Source organism: Paralichthys olivaceus, chromosome 15, assembly GCF_024713975.1.
Source record: "Paralichthys olivaceus isolate ysfri-2021 chromosome 15, ASM2471397v2, whole genome shotgun sequence".
Lineage (NCBI taxonomy): Eukaryota > Metazoa > Chordata > Actinopteri > Pleuronectiformes > Paralichthyidae > Paralichthys > Paralichthys olivaceus.
This window is the reverse complement of record NC_091107.1, coordinates 1567225-1581770: the sequence shown is the minus strand read 5'-3', so window position 1 is coordinate 1581770 and position 14546 is coordinate 1567225. Positions and strand designations below refer to the sequence as shown.

The 14546-nt window shown below is 41.0% G+C and overlaps 1 protein-coding gene across 2 annotated transcripts in view; it reads right to left on the bottom strand.

Annotated features, from left to right (window-relative positions):
- rad51d (RAD51 paralog D) overlaps positions 1-14546 on the bottom strand; it is a 30056-nt gene extending 15510 nt beyond the window's left edge. For both annotated transcript variants that reach the window (XM_069539777.1, XM_020105762.2), the window contains exons 1-10: positions 14218-14546; positions 12925-12986; positions 8658-8776; positions 2443-2524; positions 2097-2231; positions 1926-2021; positions 1695-1785; positions 1144-1214; positions 469-636; positions 122-273 (exon numbers count right to left, since the gene is read on the bottom strand). In XM_069539777.1, the coding sequence (XP_069395878.1) occupies positions 178-273; positions 469-636; positions 1144-1214; positions 1695-1785; positions 1926-2021; positions 2097-2231; positions 2443-2524; positions 8658-8776; positions 12925-12986; positions 14218-14299 (1002 nt within the window). In that variant the 5' untranslated portion in view covers positions 14300-14546 and the 3' untranslated portion in view covers positions 122-177. The remainder of the gene's footprint in view (positions 1-121; positions 274-468; positions 637-1143; positions 1215-1694; positions 1786-1925; positions 2022-2096; positions 2232-2442; positions 2525-8657; positions 8777-12924; positions 12987-14217) is intronic.

Sequence of the window (14546 nt, the reverse complement as noted above, 5' to 3'; positions counted from 1 at the left end):
AACAACACGAGTGTCATGATCTTAACGGGTCCGTTGGATTTAAAACAAATTATTAAATGTGTGCAAAGTGTTTCAAAGACACATTTTCTTGCAAATGAGGTTCTTAAACATCCTTTTGTACCTTTGATGGGATTTTTTTTTTTTTGTTTGTCAGAGGATTTTTTTAATTGGCTCTCGTCAGGAATCGGTCTCGTCCCGTTTTCTTTTTCCGGAGGTTCCTTCTTTGGAGCGACTCCACCACTTCAAGTCAAACTGCTCTGTGACGAGACACGGCTGAGAAGAAGGAGAGAAGACGAAAAACAAACACGCAAACCTCAGCTGCAATTTAACGCCTCCTCGCTTCTTATGAAAAGAAAGAATTTATCAAACCAGACCAGTTTTAAAAATCAAACACAGAGATTCTGTTTGATTGAGACGTCCAGACACTTGCAGCTAAACGCAGCGTCGGGCCGCGGCTCGTCGTCGTACCTGTCTGGAGGACTTGATCAGTGTTGCTGAGCGCAGACTGGAGCGACCGGCAGCCCCGGCCTCCTCCAGCCGCTCCAGCAGAACTCTGGTTCTGGGGATGTGACTCCACGACGCACCGAGGCCCGGCAGCACCTCGCCGCCGCCGCTCCTCGTCACGTGGTTTGTTACCTGCGGGCCCACACACACACACACACACACACACCATCGTGTACAGTTCTACTAGTGTTTTAGGATTCAGTGCAGCTGTCCAGAGATAATACAAGAGAGGAAACCAAGTAGGACGAGCAGATTGTCCCACTTTCACTCAAATGGGACATCAAACAGCCCGTCACATTATCTTTATCTCACTTTCAATGACCTGATCTGAATTGAAGGCAAATTTCCTTTGGTTCAGTTTCTCGATTATAATTAGTTCTTTTTACACGATGTGATTAGAACCTGCTGTCAAACAAAGCTCTTTTTGTTTTACACGTTTCAGTTTGAAGGAAATTATTAACCTTGTGCTTTAATCTTCTTTATTTGGTTTTATCACCCAAACAAAAGGTAGAAGAACACGTTTAGTTTTTATTTGAGCTCCTCAAACAGAGGAAGTGTTGAAAAGATTTAGATGCATCTTTCATCCGGAGCAGCACACACACACACACACACACACGTCGAGGGTCGTGTCGTCCTTACCAATGCTGCGATGTTGAAGTCCTTCGCCATCGTCTTAAGAACTCCGGCCACTTGTATCATCAGCGACATCCCTGGAGTCATGAGGTTGAGCCGAGGTTAGTCTGAGCACAGAAAACTCTCTCGACCTCTTTCAGTAACTTGAGCTACGCGTCACGTTGTGATTATATTTCTGAATATTCTCAACGTCGATTCACTTTGAGCTGCTAATTGAACAACATATAAATCATACTAATTCATCAATATATACAAATCTTGACAGTACTCTTTAATTTTAAAAGTTTTTAATTGAAAATATATTTAATCCAGCGGTGAGGTCACAGAATCATCTCTCCGCTGCTTTTCCTCTAAATTGTTCTGAATCTTTGTGAAAACAAACTTCTGTTTCTGCACTTTTTAAAGTATTTCGTACGAGCAGTTTGTTATCGTCACACTTGGGTGATGTGCATTAAACGAACCTTGTCATGTATTTTTAACAGATTCCTGACAGGCGTTAGTAGTTTACAGACTCAGGCGTTAGCACGGCCTCAGGTATCAGCAGAAAGAGATATCACCTTCATTTTGTTTGCCTCCCAGTAGAGGAGAGATAACGGCTGACACCGAGTCCACAATCACTGCCTTTACAGAGCCACCGCCGCCTGATGCCTGGTGCAAAATATGACAAAAATTACGATTACTGAAAGTTTGATCCGTCTATCACAAAGGTCCCCGAGGCAACACAGGGTTGTTGGTGTATTTTAAGCAAAAGAAAGAAAAAAAAAAAAAACAACAACCAGGGAACGGACCTGCTGAAGCCCGCCACCGCTAAGACCGTGCAGACAGTCGAGTAAGGAGAAGATGTCAAACACGCGGAAGATGTGGATCCTCTGAAGAGCTTCCATCTGGGAAGTGACAGAGTCTCAATTCAGATTATTTGATATCACACGTCGTGTACATTTGTTTAACGCTCCGCTCACCTGCGCCTCTGTGTTGCTCGTTTCAGTTTGCAGCATCTGAAGCAAGCGGCTGGCGCTCAGCCCTCCTGTCGTATCAATATATATTACACTCTGCTTCAGCTGGTAAGAAATGTGCACCGCGACACCAAAACACACCTAGAAGACATGACAGGCGTGCAGGGAATGGTTAAAGATAGCGCGGGTAGCTCGTGTGCTGGACGAAAAGATAACTACGCTAAAGAATCACCTCAGCATTATTTCAGCCAGAGAACACTTTCTCATTCTATAGGAGACGAGGGAATTCTAAAGAGTGAATTTATGCGAGTGAAATTATCAGTGATGGAGAGGGAAGGTAGGAAATGTTCACCTGAGATTTGCCACTTCCTGGGCCTCCTGACAGCTCTGTTATCTCTCCAGTATACAAGCCGGAATCCAGCAGTTTATCTAAGCTGCGAGAAACAAGGTGCAATTCATTATTCACAGCTGCCATTGTGCAAAATAAACTATCAAGTCTGAGTGCATCTGCAGAGCCAACACAAACTGCAGTTGGGTGAACTTAACACAAACAAGGCTTGCATTAACTTCCAGACTAGTCTTTCAACGTTGGGCCAATTCCTGAATTCAGTTGCTGTTTGATGGCTTCTTATCAAGCTGTGCCACCGGCTGCGTCTTTCAAACTGAATCCATCAAATATAGCTGCTTTTTCATTCATGTGTTTTAAGAGGATTGTGTGTGTGTGTGTGTGTGTGTGTGTGTGTGTGTGTGTGTGTGTGTGTGTGTGGTGAGTCAGTGTAACTGGAGTGTCTATCGATCCGCCGTGCCAAAGTGTGAACTGAAATAAAAAAAGATTCTATCCTATCCATTTTACACATTTAGAGTTTTAATCAATCACTATCGTAAAAGAAGAAGAAGAAGGAGAAGAAAAAGAAGAATGTTATTGTAAATTCGTCTCTGATTGAATTATTCAAGCGTGGCGGTGGAGGCGGAAACAAAAAGCCCAACCTGGACGGCAGCGGAATAAATCTGTCCATCCAATTATCTGCGCTGCTTTTTCTTAGAGGGTTAAACTGGAGCGATCCCAGCTGCCGGTGGTGAGAGGTGGGATGCAGCCTGGAGACCAGCAGATCAAAGTTCTCCAGTGAAATACAACTAAAACATAGACCAGCAACAAATATGTGGGCTCTGATTTATTTAAACTCAAAATTAAACCAGACTTAAGAGTTAGTTGGGAACCTGTCCTGAAACTCATTGAGATATCGGCCTGACGCAAGATTTTCCGGCGTTAGCGTCGTGTCTGGATTGATCTGCAGTGAATGAATGAAATTGCCTTTCCTCACTGATTCATCATGTGACTGAAATTTCATACACTGGGGTGAGATTGAAAACTCTACAAAAAGCTCGCCGGGCCTTCACGTAGGATTATTTTGTCAAACAGCTGCTCCCAAGGTCAAGTATTCCCTTTTGACCCTCAGGTATAAATCTTCTGTATACTTCCTCTTTAACACCACTCTGTTCAATTAAATCCCATTTCACTAACCGTTTTTTATTACGCTCATCTATTTCTTGCAGCGTTGTGGGCTGAGATCAATTATGAGAAAGCGTTCTGGAAGCTTTAGGCAGATGCACATCTGTAGCAGCCTCGAACGCGCGGCGATGGATACTTAAACTATCTTTATTGACAGGGATATAAAGTGAGTGAGGTCAGGTCTGTGCTTTAGATCCATGACCTTCACAGTCTTGTTACGGCTTCTCTGTCGCTGGTCAGGTAAAACTTCCCCCGACTCCACCTCCACACACCTCAGGTAATTTATACGTGACCTCTTCCACCCCACCCCCTCGGGTTTATCCACATCCACTCTTTTTATGTGTTCACACAGCAAGAAACTTGTGCAATAAATCACCAGAGGTCCATTAATTTCCTCCTGAGCTCCGTGAACAGAGGCCGGACGGATGTGATGGTGTAGATGTGCTTAATAGAAGGTTGTGGATGAAAGTTTCTCGTTCTCTCGTCAACAGCCAATAACATTTTTCTTCCTATCCCAACCTTCCCCTGATGATTCTGTTTGGTGAACAATAGTTCACAGAAACTGTTGTGAGCAAAACAATCGTCCTTCCAAACAAAGTGCAAAGTGAGTGTCAGGCTTGTTTACAGCCTGTTGGGTCTTCGGAGCTGTTTGCAACTTTTCTTTGAGAGACTCAAGAATAAAAACATCTTTGCTTGAAGAACTCTTATCAGGGGACTCAGGGTGAGCTCCGAAGGTAGAGAACTGTTTTTTTATTAATGTTGCCTAATCCGCGCTTAGTTTCTACAGTAGTTTGATACTAGTCTGCTCTAACCTGCATTAGAAAATATATTTTTTGGAGCCGGTGGTTTCTCCTGATTTTCTACACTTAATGAGACCTTATCCTTTTTTATTTTCTGATCTAATTGGTCTGGCACCATATTTTATTTTGGAACATTTCTTAAAGGTTACAGTATAACACAAAACTGCATTTGAGGGTTTCAGGTTTGTAATATTTTTTTAGAAGCTGTAGATGATTGAATGCTGTCGTATTTGTTTTGTAGATGCTTCAACCATCTGATCTTTCAGTATTGAAACGTCTGGATCTCCTGACAGTCAGTCCAGTGATCTGCAGTTTGTGGAATTGCTTTGCCTGCCAACGTGATGAGGGATGTGACAGCCTCACAGTTAAATCTATATGGTCAAGGTCCTCCAGCTCGGATGTTATGCATCACTGGAGGCCGGCAGTTGGCTGGTCGTGGTCCTCATCATCACCCTCGGCGTGATTTTCGAAGAGGAGAATTGTTTGGGGGAGTGATACTTCTTTTTCTCTTTTGTTTCTCTCTTGTAAGGGCTCGGCCGAGTGAAAGTGATTGTCCTTGAAAAGTCACCAATCCAGAATTTCCCATGGGCTGCACTCATCATGTGAGCTGAAAATACTGAGCAGTCCTTGGACCAAAGGTCTTCCTCTTAGAGGATGATTGGACTGAAAGCAGCGAAGTGGCTTGGTTGAGTGCTTTTTTCTCTACACAGAAAGAACTTTGAAAGATAACTTCACATTCCTGTGCACAGATATTTACAATCCAGAGCTGTACCCACCCGGCGTAATCATTTGAAGAGAACACATCATGTCACATGTCCAGGTCCTATTCAGGGGCTCTAATGGCAGAGCTTTGTATAATCTATAGATCAACATACTCCATCTTCCATTGGGCCTTATCACAGCCCCTCAGTTCAGCCTCTGCCAGAAGCCCAGTCCTTTCTGATTAGCCGGCTTCTGGGAAGTGGCCCCTTAACTTCCATTGGCTCCGGAAAAGGCTTCGCAACTAAATCCTAAACCAATTATCATGAATTCACATCAAGTTGATTTACTTTGACCTTAGACATCTGACATGATATACACAACAATTACAAATCTGCTTCTACAAAAATTTTCAATCTCACAAGGTTAATGAAAGTGGGAAAAAAAAAATCCGGGGTCCGCCCCTGGAATCTAGTTAATCACGTCTTCCTTGGCTCGTACGCGACCCTTCCACCGAGGTTTGAGAAAGTTGGTTCAGTAGTTTTATTTTTGCAGAATCCTGACGATAGTCAAACAGCAACGAAAAACTTCCTCGGCAGAGGTAATGATTTTAAAAAAACAATCACAACACAAGGTTGACATGTTGTCTAAACAAACAATGGGGATCAGCAGCTTCTTAATTAAAGAGGCTGGAGTAACAGTGTCTGCTCATTTGAAGGCCGACTAATTAAAGCCACTTAAACTGAGCTCCAGAGCTGAATTACTCCTCAGACGACCCTGTGAGAAGACAGGTATTCAGTAACTAGTGATTTGATGTTGAGTCTTATAACTTTCTCACAGCTAAACGTCTCCACACAAACTTTTACATGAAATTATAATCATATTGTGATAATATACTGTAACGTCATGGCAAAACGAATCTGTAGGCGACATGACACACAAGCTGATGGAAGCTTTAAACCACGATCAACCCTCACTGTTCATCCTGCTTGGATGAAAAATGAAAAACACCAGTTTAGTTTTTGTTGTTTTTGTCTCGGTACATGTTGTCTGACATTCTGAAAGGCTAAAAATAAATGTGATTCATCGACTTTTCTGTTCTGCTACTTGGAGATATTTGAAATGCAACTTGCATCTGTGTGTTTTGAGATTTTCCTGCAGCCAAACCAAAGACAAAGATGCATCCTAACATTTAAAGGCAGCTTTTATTGTGGGCATATTAATGTGAGTAGAGTTCGAGTATATCTAGTCCAGCAAAGGTTTAGGTTATTTTTTCAATGAAATAGCACAAAGGTTTTCTTTGAGCTCTTTCATTACTTTTTGACATTTCTATTAGCCGGGTAAAATAAAAGTGAAGAGCAGTGTGTCCATAAAGTTCTTCTTATCGCTGTCTGGGTTGAAGACTCACATTCAGTGTGCAAATATCAAACAGCTGGAAGACAAAAGGGAGCGTTCAAAAGTGTGAACAGCCTTCAGGGTCCAGGGCTTCATGTCGGAAATGTCTACACAGTACTGTCGTCAGTGAGAACGAAGAAAAACATTTCAGTATTAAAATATTTAGATTATTTCTTCATGGCTGAATTTTCTCGAATATCATCAGTTATCTGCCAAATTACCTGAGAGGAGGAAGTTGTGTTTCCTCAGTTTGTTCATCATATGTTTGATGATATTTGCTGCATTAAATATCTACATATTCTTTTAAAATACTAATATAACTTTGACAGCATCATCAGCCGGACTCAACATCGCTCTAAAACCGTTTTAACAAAAACAATAACATGCAATCTTCACGTAGCTGGGATTCATTGCAGGTCTCTTTAATGAGTTAGGTGTCCCTAATAAATAGACAATATCCATTTCTTTACAGCGTCCCTGCATAAACCAAACACCATGGCGTCTGAACAAAGTGACAGTGTGGACAGCATCATTCATCACTTCACTTTTTCACCAGAAGAGCGCAGCCAAGACACACACACACACACACACACAGCTTCACTCAACACGGCTGATTCAGTTTCAAGCCACTAATCCGAGGCACTGACTAATTCATGAAAACCACTTATAAGAAACACCTGTGCTCATTAATTACGCTCAAACAGCGAGTTTAACTGGAGAAAAGGTGCCGTCACACAAACCGAACCACGCCGGGGAACGTTTCACAGATTTGTCCGGAGCAGCCTCCGTCCTTGCCAGAAAATGTTTTGTCCTCCAAAAGTGAAATGATTTGTCTCTGCAGTGATTTGAGCTATGACTGTTTATAAATGACTCGATTCTGAGACGCCAGCAAACATCTGCAACGGTTCCTGAGGGGCCGTGTCTCAGGATTAGAGGTACAGTACTGGTGTGATACATACATGTACAGCAGGCGGTAACGGTGGTCTAGTGGTTAATACTGTCAGCTCATATCATGAAGCGTCTGGGCTCTAACCATAGACTGTAAATTAAGATGGACGACGTGTCTCCACTTCGGTCCATTATCCAGAAATGAAGCTGAAATAGCCTGAATATAAACACTGCCATCTTGTGCTGTGGCTTTTTAGTTTGGTCCATGTCCCATCTCCTCACATAGAGGACACAGGGTTTGTGACCTATACTGCAACCAACCACCAGGGGGTGATAAAGAGGCTTTTGGCTTTACTTTTGAGGAGCTTTCATGTCGTCCGTCTTTATTTACAGTCTAAGGTTTGAACCTGAAGACTGGCTGGTTAATCAGAGACTCTATATGTCAGCCCTGCGATAAAAAGGCGACCTGTTCAGGGTGTGACCGCCGGGATTGGCTCCAAACCCCCTCTGAGCGTAAGCGCTTTTGAGTTATGGGTAATGTTATTTGTCCTTTTTAGGGAAGTGTGCTTCGCTGTAGGCAAAGTAAACACAGCAAAACGAAACAAGCAGCATATAAGTCACCTTTAGCTGCTAAAATGTTTCCTCAGTGGCAGGACTGGAGCCCAAAGAGCTTTTCTGAGATGTTATTGGTCTGCTGTATTTTTAACTACAGCCAGCAGAACTCCTGATGCATGTTCCACCGGCACAGCTCAATGCAAATTTGATTCTAACAACACTGAGAAGATTTTAGTTGGATAAAAAGGGATCGATGCAGAGGTTTCTGGTTACAAACATCTTTGGTAATGTATGATACTATCGATTTTACATCGTCCTGCGATGCTACTGGTTTGGGAAGGTAAGAGCCAACAGCTGCAGACGTGATGAAACTGTCCCCTGCTTCAACACAGGCTGTTTCAGCACAAATTAATTTGGACTAGTTTAACTATCGTGTGTCCTATAATTTACAAAAACACTCAAAATATCACCACTACCGCTAATTACACTGCTGGAGAAGCCAATATTTGTTTTAACAAGCACCACAACAAACATTTCAGCCTCTCAAGTGAAGTCAGGGTGGTGTTTGTTAATCCAATATGTGGAGAACTGTCCTCAGGAATACATATTTTATTTTGGAACCTTCCTTTAAGCTCCTGTGGCACTGGGCCCAGCGTTTCATGCCCTGGTCCCTGAATGACAAAGCACTCTGCTCTGCTGTGTTTGCAGAATTGTTGTTACCTGGGATTTCCAGTGGAGAGGATGGCTGTTGAGCTCAATAGTTCCTCGTAGAGATCAGCGCCTGACACGGGGAAAGCAGTGTGTTGGGCCAGCAGCACTCTGCGGATGGCAAACAGAGCCTGTAATGGGGAAATGACAGCGTATGAGGCTCACGGCTGCTGCATGGATCAGACACAACACATGTACGGACTCACCTCGGCCAGCGTTGCCAGATTAGGCTGTTTTCGGTCCAGCTGGGCCATTGTGTTCATAATCCAGAGGTACCAGGTACAATTCTGGCTTGTTTTGATGAGATTTACAGGATTTTTGTAATAATGTTACGTGTGCTCTCACATGTTATTATTATTGTTATTTTAGTGAACATGTAGGTTTTGAAACTACACTGTAAAAATGTACTTGGGTGCAGCACATTTTCTGCTTAGGCTTCATATCAAAGCCTTAATTTAATATATATATAATAATATAATAGCATTACCAAACTACCAGTCATTTTGGCTTTTGATCACTGTTACTCATTTGTATTTTCCAGAAATGTGACATTTCTCTCTTTCTTTTCTCTTGTATTAGAGAAAATAGATCATTTAACTGTTTCTAACTTCAATGTGTTCATTGTTGTTACCTTTGTTTTATTTAACTGTCCTCGATGTTTGACATCAACGTCTTAATCTAATATTAAAACTCACAAAGGAAAACTAAAAATAAAACATTCCCGAGCCCAAACACGTATCTTGAAGTACTGAAGTTTCTTTTATTCCAGTATTATCAATTATTAATGCTATTAAAAAATCCCTTTGATACTTTTGTTTTATAACTTGAGTGATGACTCAATCATCAAATTTGATGTTGGTGAATATTTGGATTGATTAGTACAAGTATTTATTTGCTTTTATCCTGGATTTGAAAACAAGGGAAGAAAACTTCATTTACTAGTTTTCATAACAGATTTAGTTTTAGTTTTGAGTAGTGATGAAGGTCTGATCCAGGATGGGGATGTTTCGATTTAAATCCTCCCAGCTATACAAACCTATTTTGATATTATAATTACCGAGCATGAATGTGACGTCCAATCAGATGTGTTATGAGGCATCTTGCCAATCCTCCAGGCATCTTTGTCTCCTAGTTGTTTGCTGATAAGAAAACTTTTACTTTACATGATAAACAATCCAGAGAACATTTGCACTTATGTTTAAATGATTGTACTTCAGGTTGGATAAAAGCTTCAGCTAAATGAAACTAAATCTATTTTGCACAAATAAAGATCTTTATTATCTAGATTCAAGTTCTACACATTTGGTTTAATTTAATTTTTATTTAGTTATTCACAGTAAATGTTATGATTAAACTGTAAAATGTCAAGCCTCAATTACTTTACTTTGTCATAAGAGTTTGATAATAACATGTTAAATATATATATATCAGTCAATATTAATATATTTTACTCCCTCATGATGTTATCAGTTCCCAAAAAAACAATATGGGTAAAGCTATGACAGCCAAGCTAGCAGGAACATATGCCACCTCCAGCCCTGCACCACCACGGTGAATTTTTAGTTTTAGAAATAAAGTGCGTTTTGTTTCATTTCAAATCTCCAAAGGAAGAAGACAACTTCATGACACGTAGATGCACAACCAGAGGGAGCACGCCTGCTAGTAGCAAATCAACTCACAGCTAATCAGGCCATGCTAACTGCTTGTCCGATCCCTATAGAGTCACACCATGAGGCATTTGGATTTCTGCATCTGGATCTTACAACCGGACGTCAGCCTACTGCACGAGAACACACTGCTGATGATTACACGTTCTCCAACCAGGCTGGGCTGTGACGTTCTGTGTTAGAAGTCATCAAAGAACACTTAGTGCTGTTTAGCAGCCTTACATCCTGATTAGTCTCTCCTCCAGGGCAGAGAGGGTTTCCTGAGTCCAACAACACAAATGTATTTATTGAAATGAGGCAAATCTGTTGGGTCTCAATTAGTGGGAATTTTGGCGCTCCACTTTAGTTTGTGGCCTCACAACACGTCTTTGCTTTTATTTAAAATCCTCGCCTTGCCCATCTTTAATTGAACCGTAGGAGGCTGCCTCAGTGATAAAAGTGTTGGTGCAGATGACCCAGCATTGACCTCCTCCCCTGTTGTGCGTGCGCGAAACAATGGTTCAAATCAACAGCGGGAGCCTGACCGGGCAGAGGGATGCTGGGTATCGGCTCAGGGGATGCCCGCGGGCAGAACAAGCGGGTCAGGAACACTCGGCTCAGTCAATGGGACGAATGTAAACCTGCCACAGGCAGTGAATTAATAAAGAAGAATATTCAAAAACACACAATGATCTCATGGGAGGGGAGACTGTCTCAATCTGTGATTTCTATAGCAACTTAAAATTCATATCAACTCCTGCCACCGAAATATGGAAAAGACAATGTGGTGTGACGGGAGTTTAGAAATTCTCTTTCATAATACATAAGCCATTTAATCTGTTTTTAGATTTCATACTCTCCATCCATGCACAGGTTACATGTACAGACCACGGAGCCTGTAGTAGTGATTTAAAGGTGAACGAATTATAATTTTGCCCAGAAGGGATTAACTTGTACCTACACTTTTAATCTCCACAGGGAACAAAGACATGTAGAGAGCATAAAAAGATTATAAGAGCATGAAGACCGTATGTGTTCCACACTTTTTAAATTCTCTCTCGTAATCAATAATCATTTCAAAGTTAATTTCTTATACAGACCACAGAGCATTTAGCAGTGACTTCACTCTCACTCATCTCTTATTCTTTTGTAACAATAATATCTGGGTTGTATTCTACGCCTCCGTCTACCCACACAATATATGATATGATATCATTTAACAGCCCTGCTGCACATCCTTCCTGATTATTTGCACTTTTGTTTCAGATGAAGTTTGGTCGAAAGGTGAGATTTAAAGAAATGTAGTTTCCTACTATCTGCCCGTGAGGTCAGAACTGAGTCGGACAGTTTTTAATTCATGATTTCTGCTTTTTCTTCACTGAGGAATAAACGTACGGCTAAAAGAAGCAGCTTCTCTTTCAAACTGATAATGAAGAACACATTTTTCTGTTGTTTATCACTTAATGTGTGTAAACTACTGAATATAAAATAAAAAATTTCAGTTGCCATGTGGAAAATGTATATTTTAAACATTGACTAGCCTGCGCAAAAGTACTTATCTCAGTTTTATCTTAAAGTTTTCTCGGTCTTCCAGATCTTAGCTCAACATCTGTGATTTCTTGACATGACATTTACGACAGAGGAAGTCAGAAAACTCATGAGCTTTGCTAATGTCATCAGCTGACAATACATAAGGACAATTCTTGGCCTGCCCCACAAATCCCATCCATGTCGATTAAGGCCTAATAGGTTATTTAAGTTCTGAGAGTTACCTCAGTTTGAAGATGTGCAAATGCAAAATTAATTTTTCAAGTTGATGATGTAAAAATAAGAAGTAATTTTCTGTCTATTTGCCGCAGGGGCTGCATTTACTTCATTTTACTTAGAAAAAAAATAAACAAAATGTGCAATTTGCCCAGGAGGAGCAGAACTTACATCTGTTCTCTACAGGAAAAATAAATGATAATGTAACTTTGCTCTTGCTGAGAGAAAACAAATACAATAAAATACAAAAAAGAACAGGAAGCAAATGTGATCTTCAACCTTGACTTGAACGTCTGCTGTGAAAACATTTTTGCCTGGCTCCTCAAACACATGACCCGTCTTTCCAAGGGTATGTTTAACAAGCCCTGTGGGAGGTCTGCTTACATTAAGCATGGCTCTTTTTTTAATCATAAGCCACCTAATACAACCCACTTACACAGTGAATGGACTCATGCTGCATGCGGGTGAAAGTATCTAAGAACAACGTGATGTCGATCAGGGCCTGAACCTCCCACTCTTCTCTGTTTGTGCCAAGTATACAAATGTGGGTGTCTTTTATTTTCACTTCATTAACTAACAGCACAAACTACGAATCTGATTTGTTTTAAGGAAATAATGAAATTTCCCCCGAGTGATTAGCTGTCATGTGTTGAAGTGAGGAAGTGTTGAATGAAGAAGCTCTTTACTTTTGAATGTTTGATTTATCGGACACCTGATCCTTTCCATGCGTGTGCAGAATAAAATGTGGAGTAACTGGACGCAGGGACTATCCGATCTGGAAACATCAATCCCCAGGATGTTGACTCTGTTTTCAGGGTCCTTGAATCAGTAAATGAGCAGCGTGTTTAATTCATGTATGGTTTGAATACCTTATACGACGTGGAACATTTCTGAGCCAGTTCCTCGATGTCGGATGAGACCAGGTCCTCCACTGTGGGAACAGGAAACAATGGCTGATGAGTTGAGTTTAGTCCTGGACAAAGTGTAAACTTCACAGACTGTATATAAAAACACAATCTCAATCACTCTTACCTTATAAATACTGTATAAGCAGAACTATTACAGAAGTACACATTACAATTTTTACACAATATATATATATATATATATATCAATTCAATTATGCTCCAGAATCCTGAGCGTCTCTTTTTTAACATTGAATACTTTCAGTTACTTTCTGGACTCGATTGAATTATTAAATATCGTGTGAAACTGATATTGAAATTGATTGACGGCAAAAAATGCAATCACATATTTTAAACTTGATAAACACAACAATGACTTCAGCGTAAACCCGTAGAATGTATCAAGAGCAAGCATCCATCTATTCATTCATTCATTCATCTATCTATCTATCTATCTATCTATCTATCTATCTATCTATCTATCTATCTATCTATCTATCTATCTATCCATCCATCCATCTATTCATTCATTCATTCATCTATCTATCCGTTCATCCACCCATCCATCCATCTATCTATCTATCTATTCATCTATCTATCTATCTATCTATCTATCCATCCATCCATCAAGGTGTATGTTACTCTTGAGTCTGCTCTTGAACTTGAAGTCTCCATCTCCATCATCTATCTATCTATCCATCTATCTATCTATCTATCTATCTATCCATCTATCTATTCATCCATCTATCCATCTATCTATCTATCTAGTCTCCATCTCTCTATCTATCTATCTATCTCTCTCTCTCTCTATCTATCTATCCATCTATCTGTCTATCTATCTATCTATCCATCCATCTATCTATCTATCTATCTATCCATCTATCTATTCATCCATCTATCCATCTATCTATCTATTCATCCATCTATCTATCTATATATCTATCTATTAAGGTGTATGTTACTCTTGAGTCTGCTCTTGAACTTGAAGTCTCCATCTCTCTATCCATCTCTCTATCTAGTCTCCATCTCTCTATCTCTCTCTCTATCTATCCATCCATCTCTCTATCCATCTCTCCATCTCTCTATCTATCTAGTCTCCATCTCTCTCTATCTCTCCATCTCTCTCCTCATCACTGAACTGACTCTTGAGTTGTTCCTCTGACGTGTGTTCAGTGTGCTTCAGTAAAACAACACAGCAGACCCCAGGTCAGTGACCCCCCCCCCCCTGACAGCAGAGTAACAGACAGGTTCACTGACCTGTCCTGACGTCGGCAGCTCGCAGGTCTCGGATTAAATCCTCCTCCAGTCCGGGACACATCCCTTCTCTCAGCACCACCATGCTAGCTGCTAGCTACAGGTTGTTTGTGTGTGTGTGTGTGTGTGTGTGTGTTAGCTTAGCGGCTAACCTGCGCAGCTAACTCCCTCCGCCTGCGTGTTCGTCGCTGGTTTGCGTGAACGACTTCTTCTCCTGCGTCAGAACTTTAAATTGTTCTTTTAACGAAGTTAATGTCGCGACAGTTCAACTCTGTGCGAACGTAAACAGGAAGACGATTTAAACACGCGCCTCCGACTTGCCGTAGTGGCTT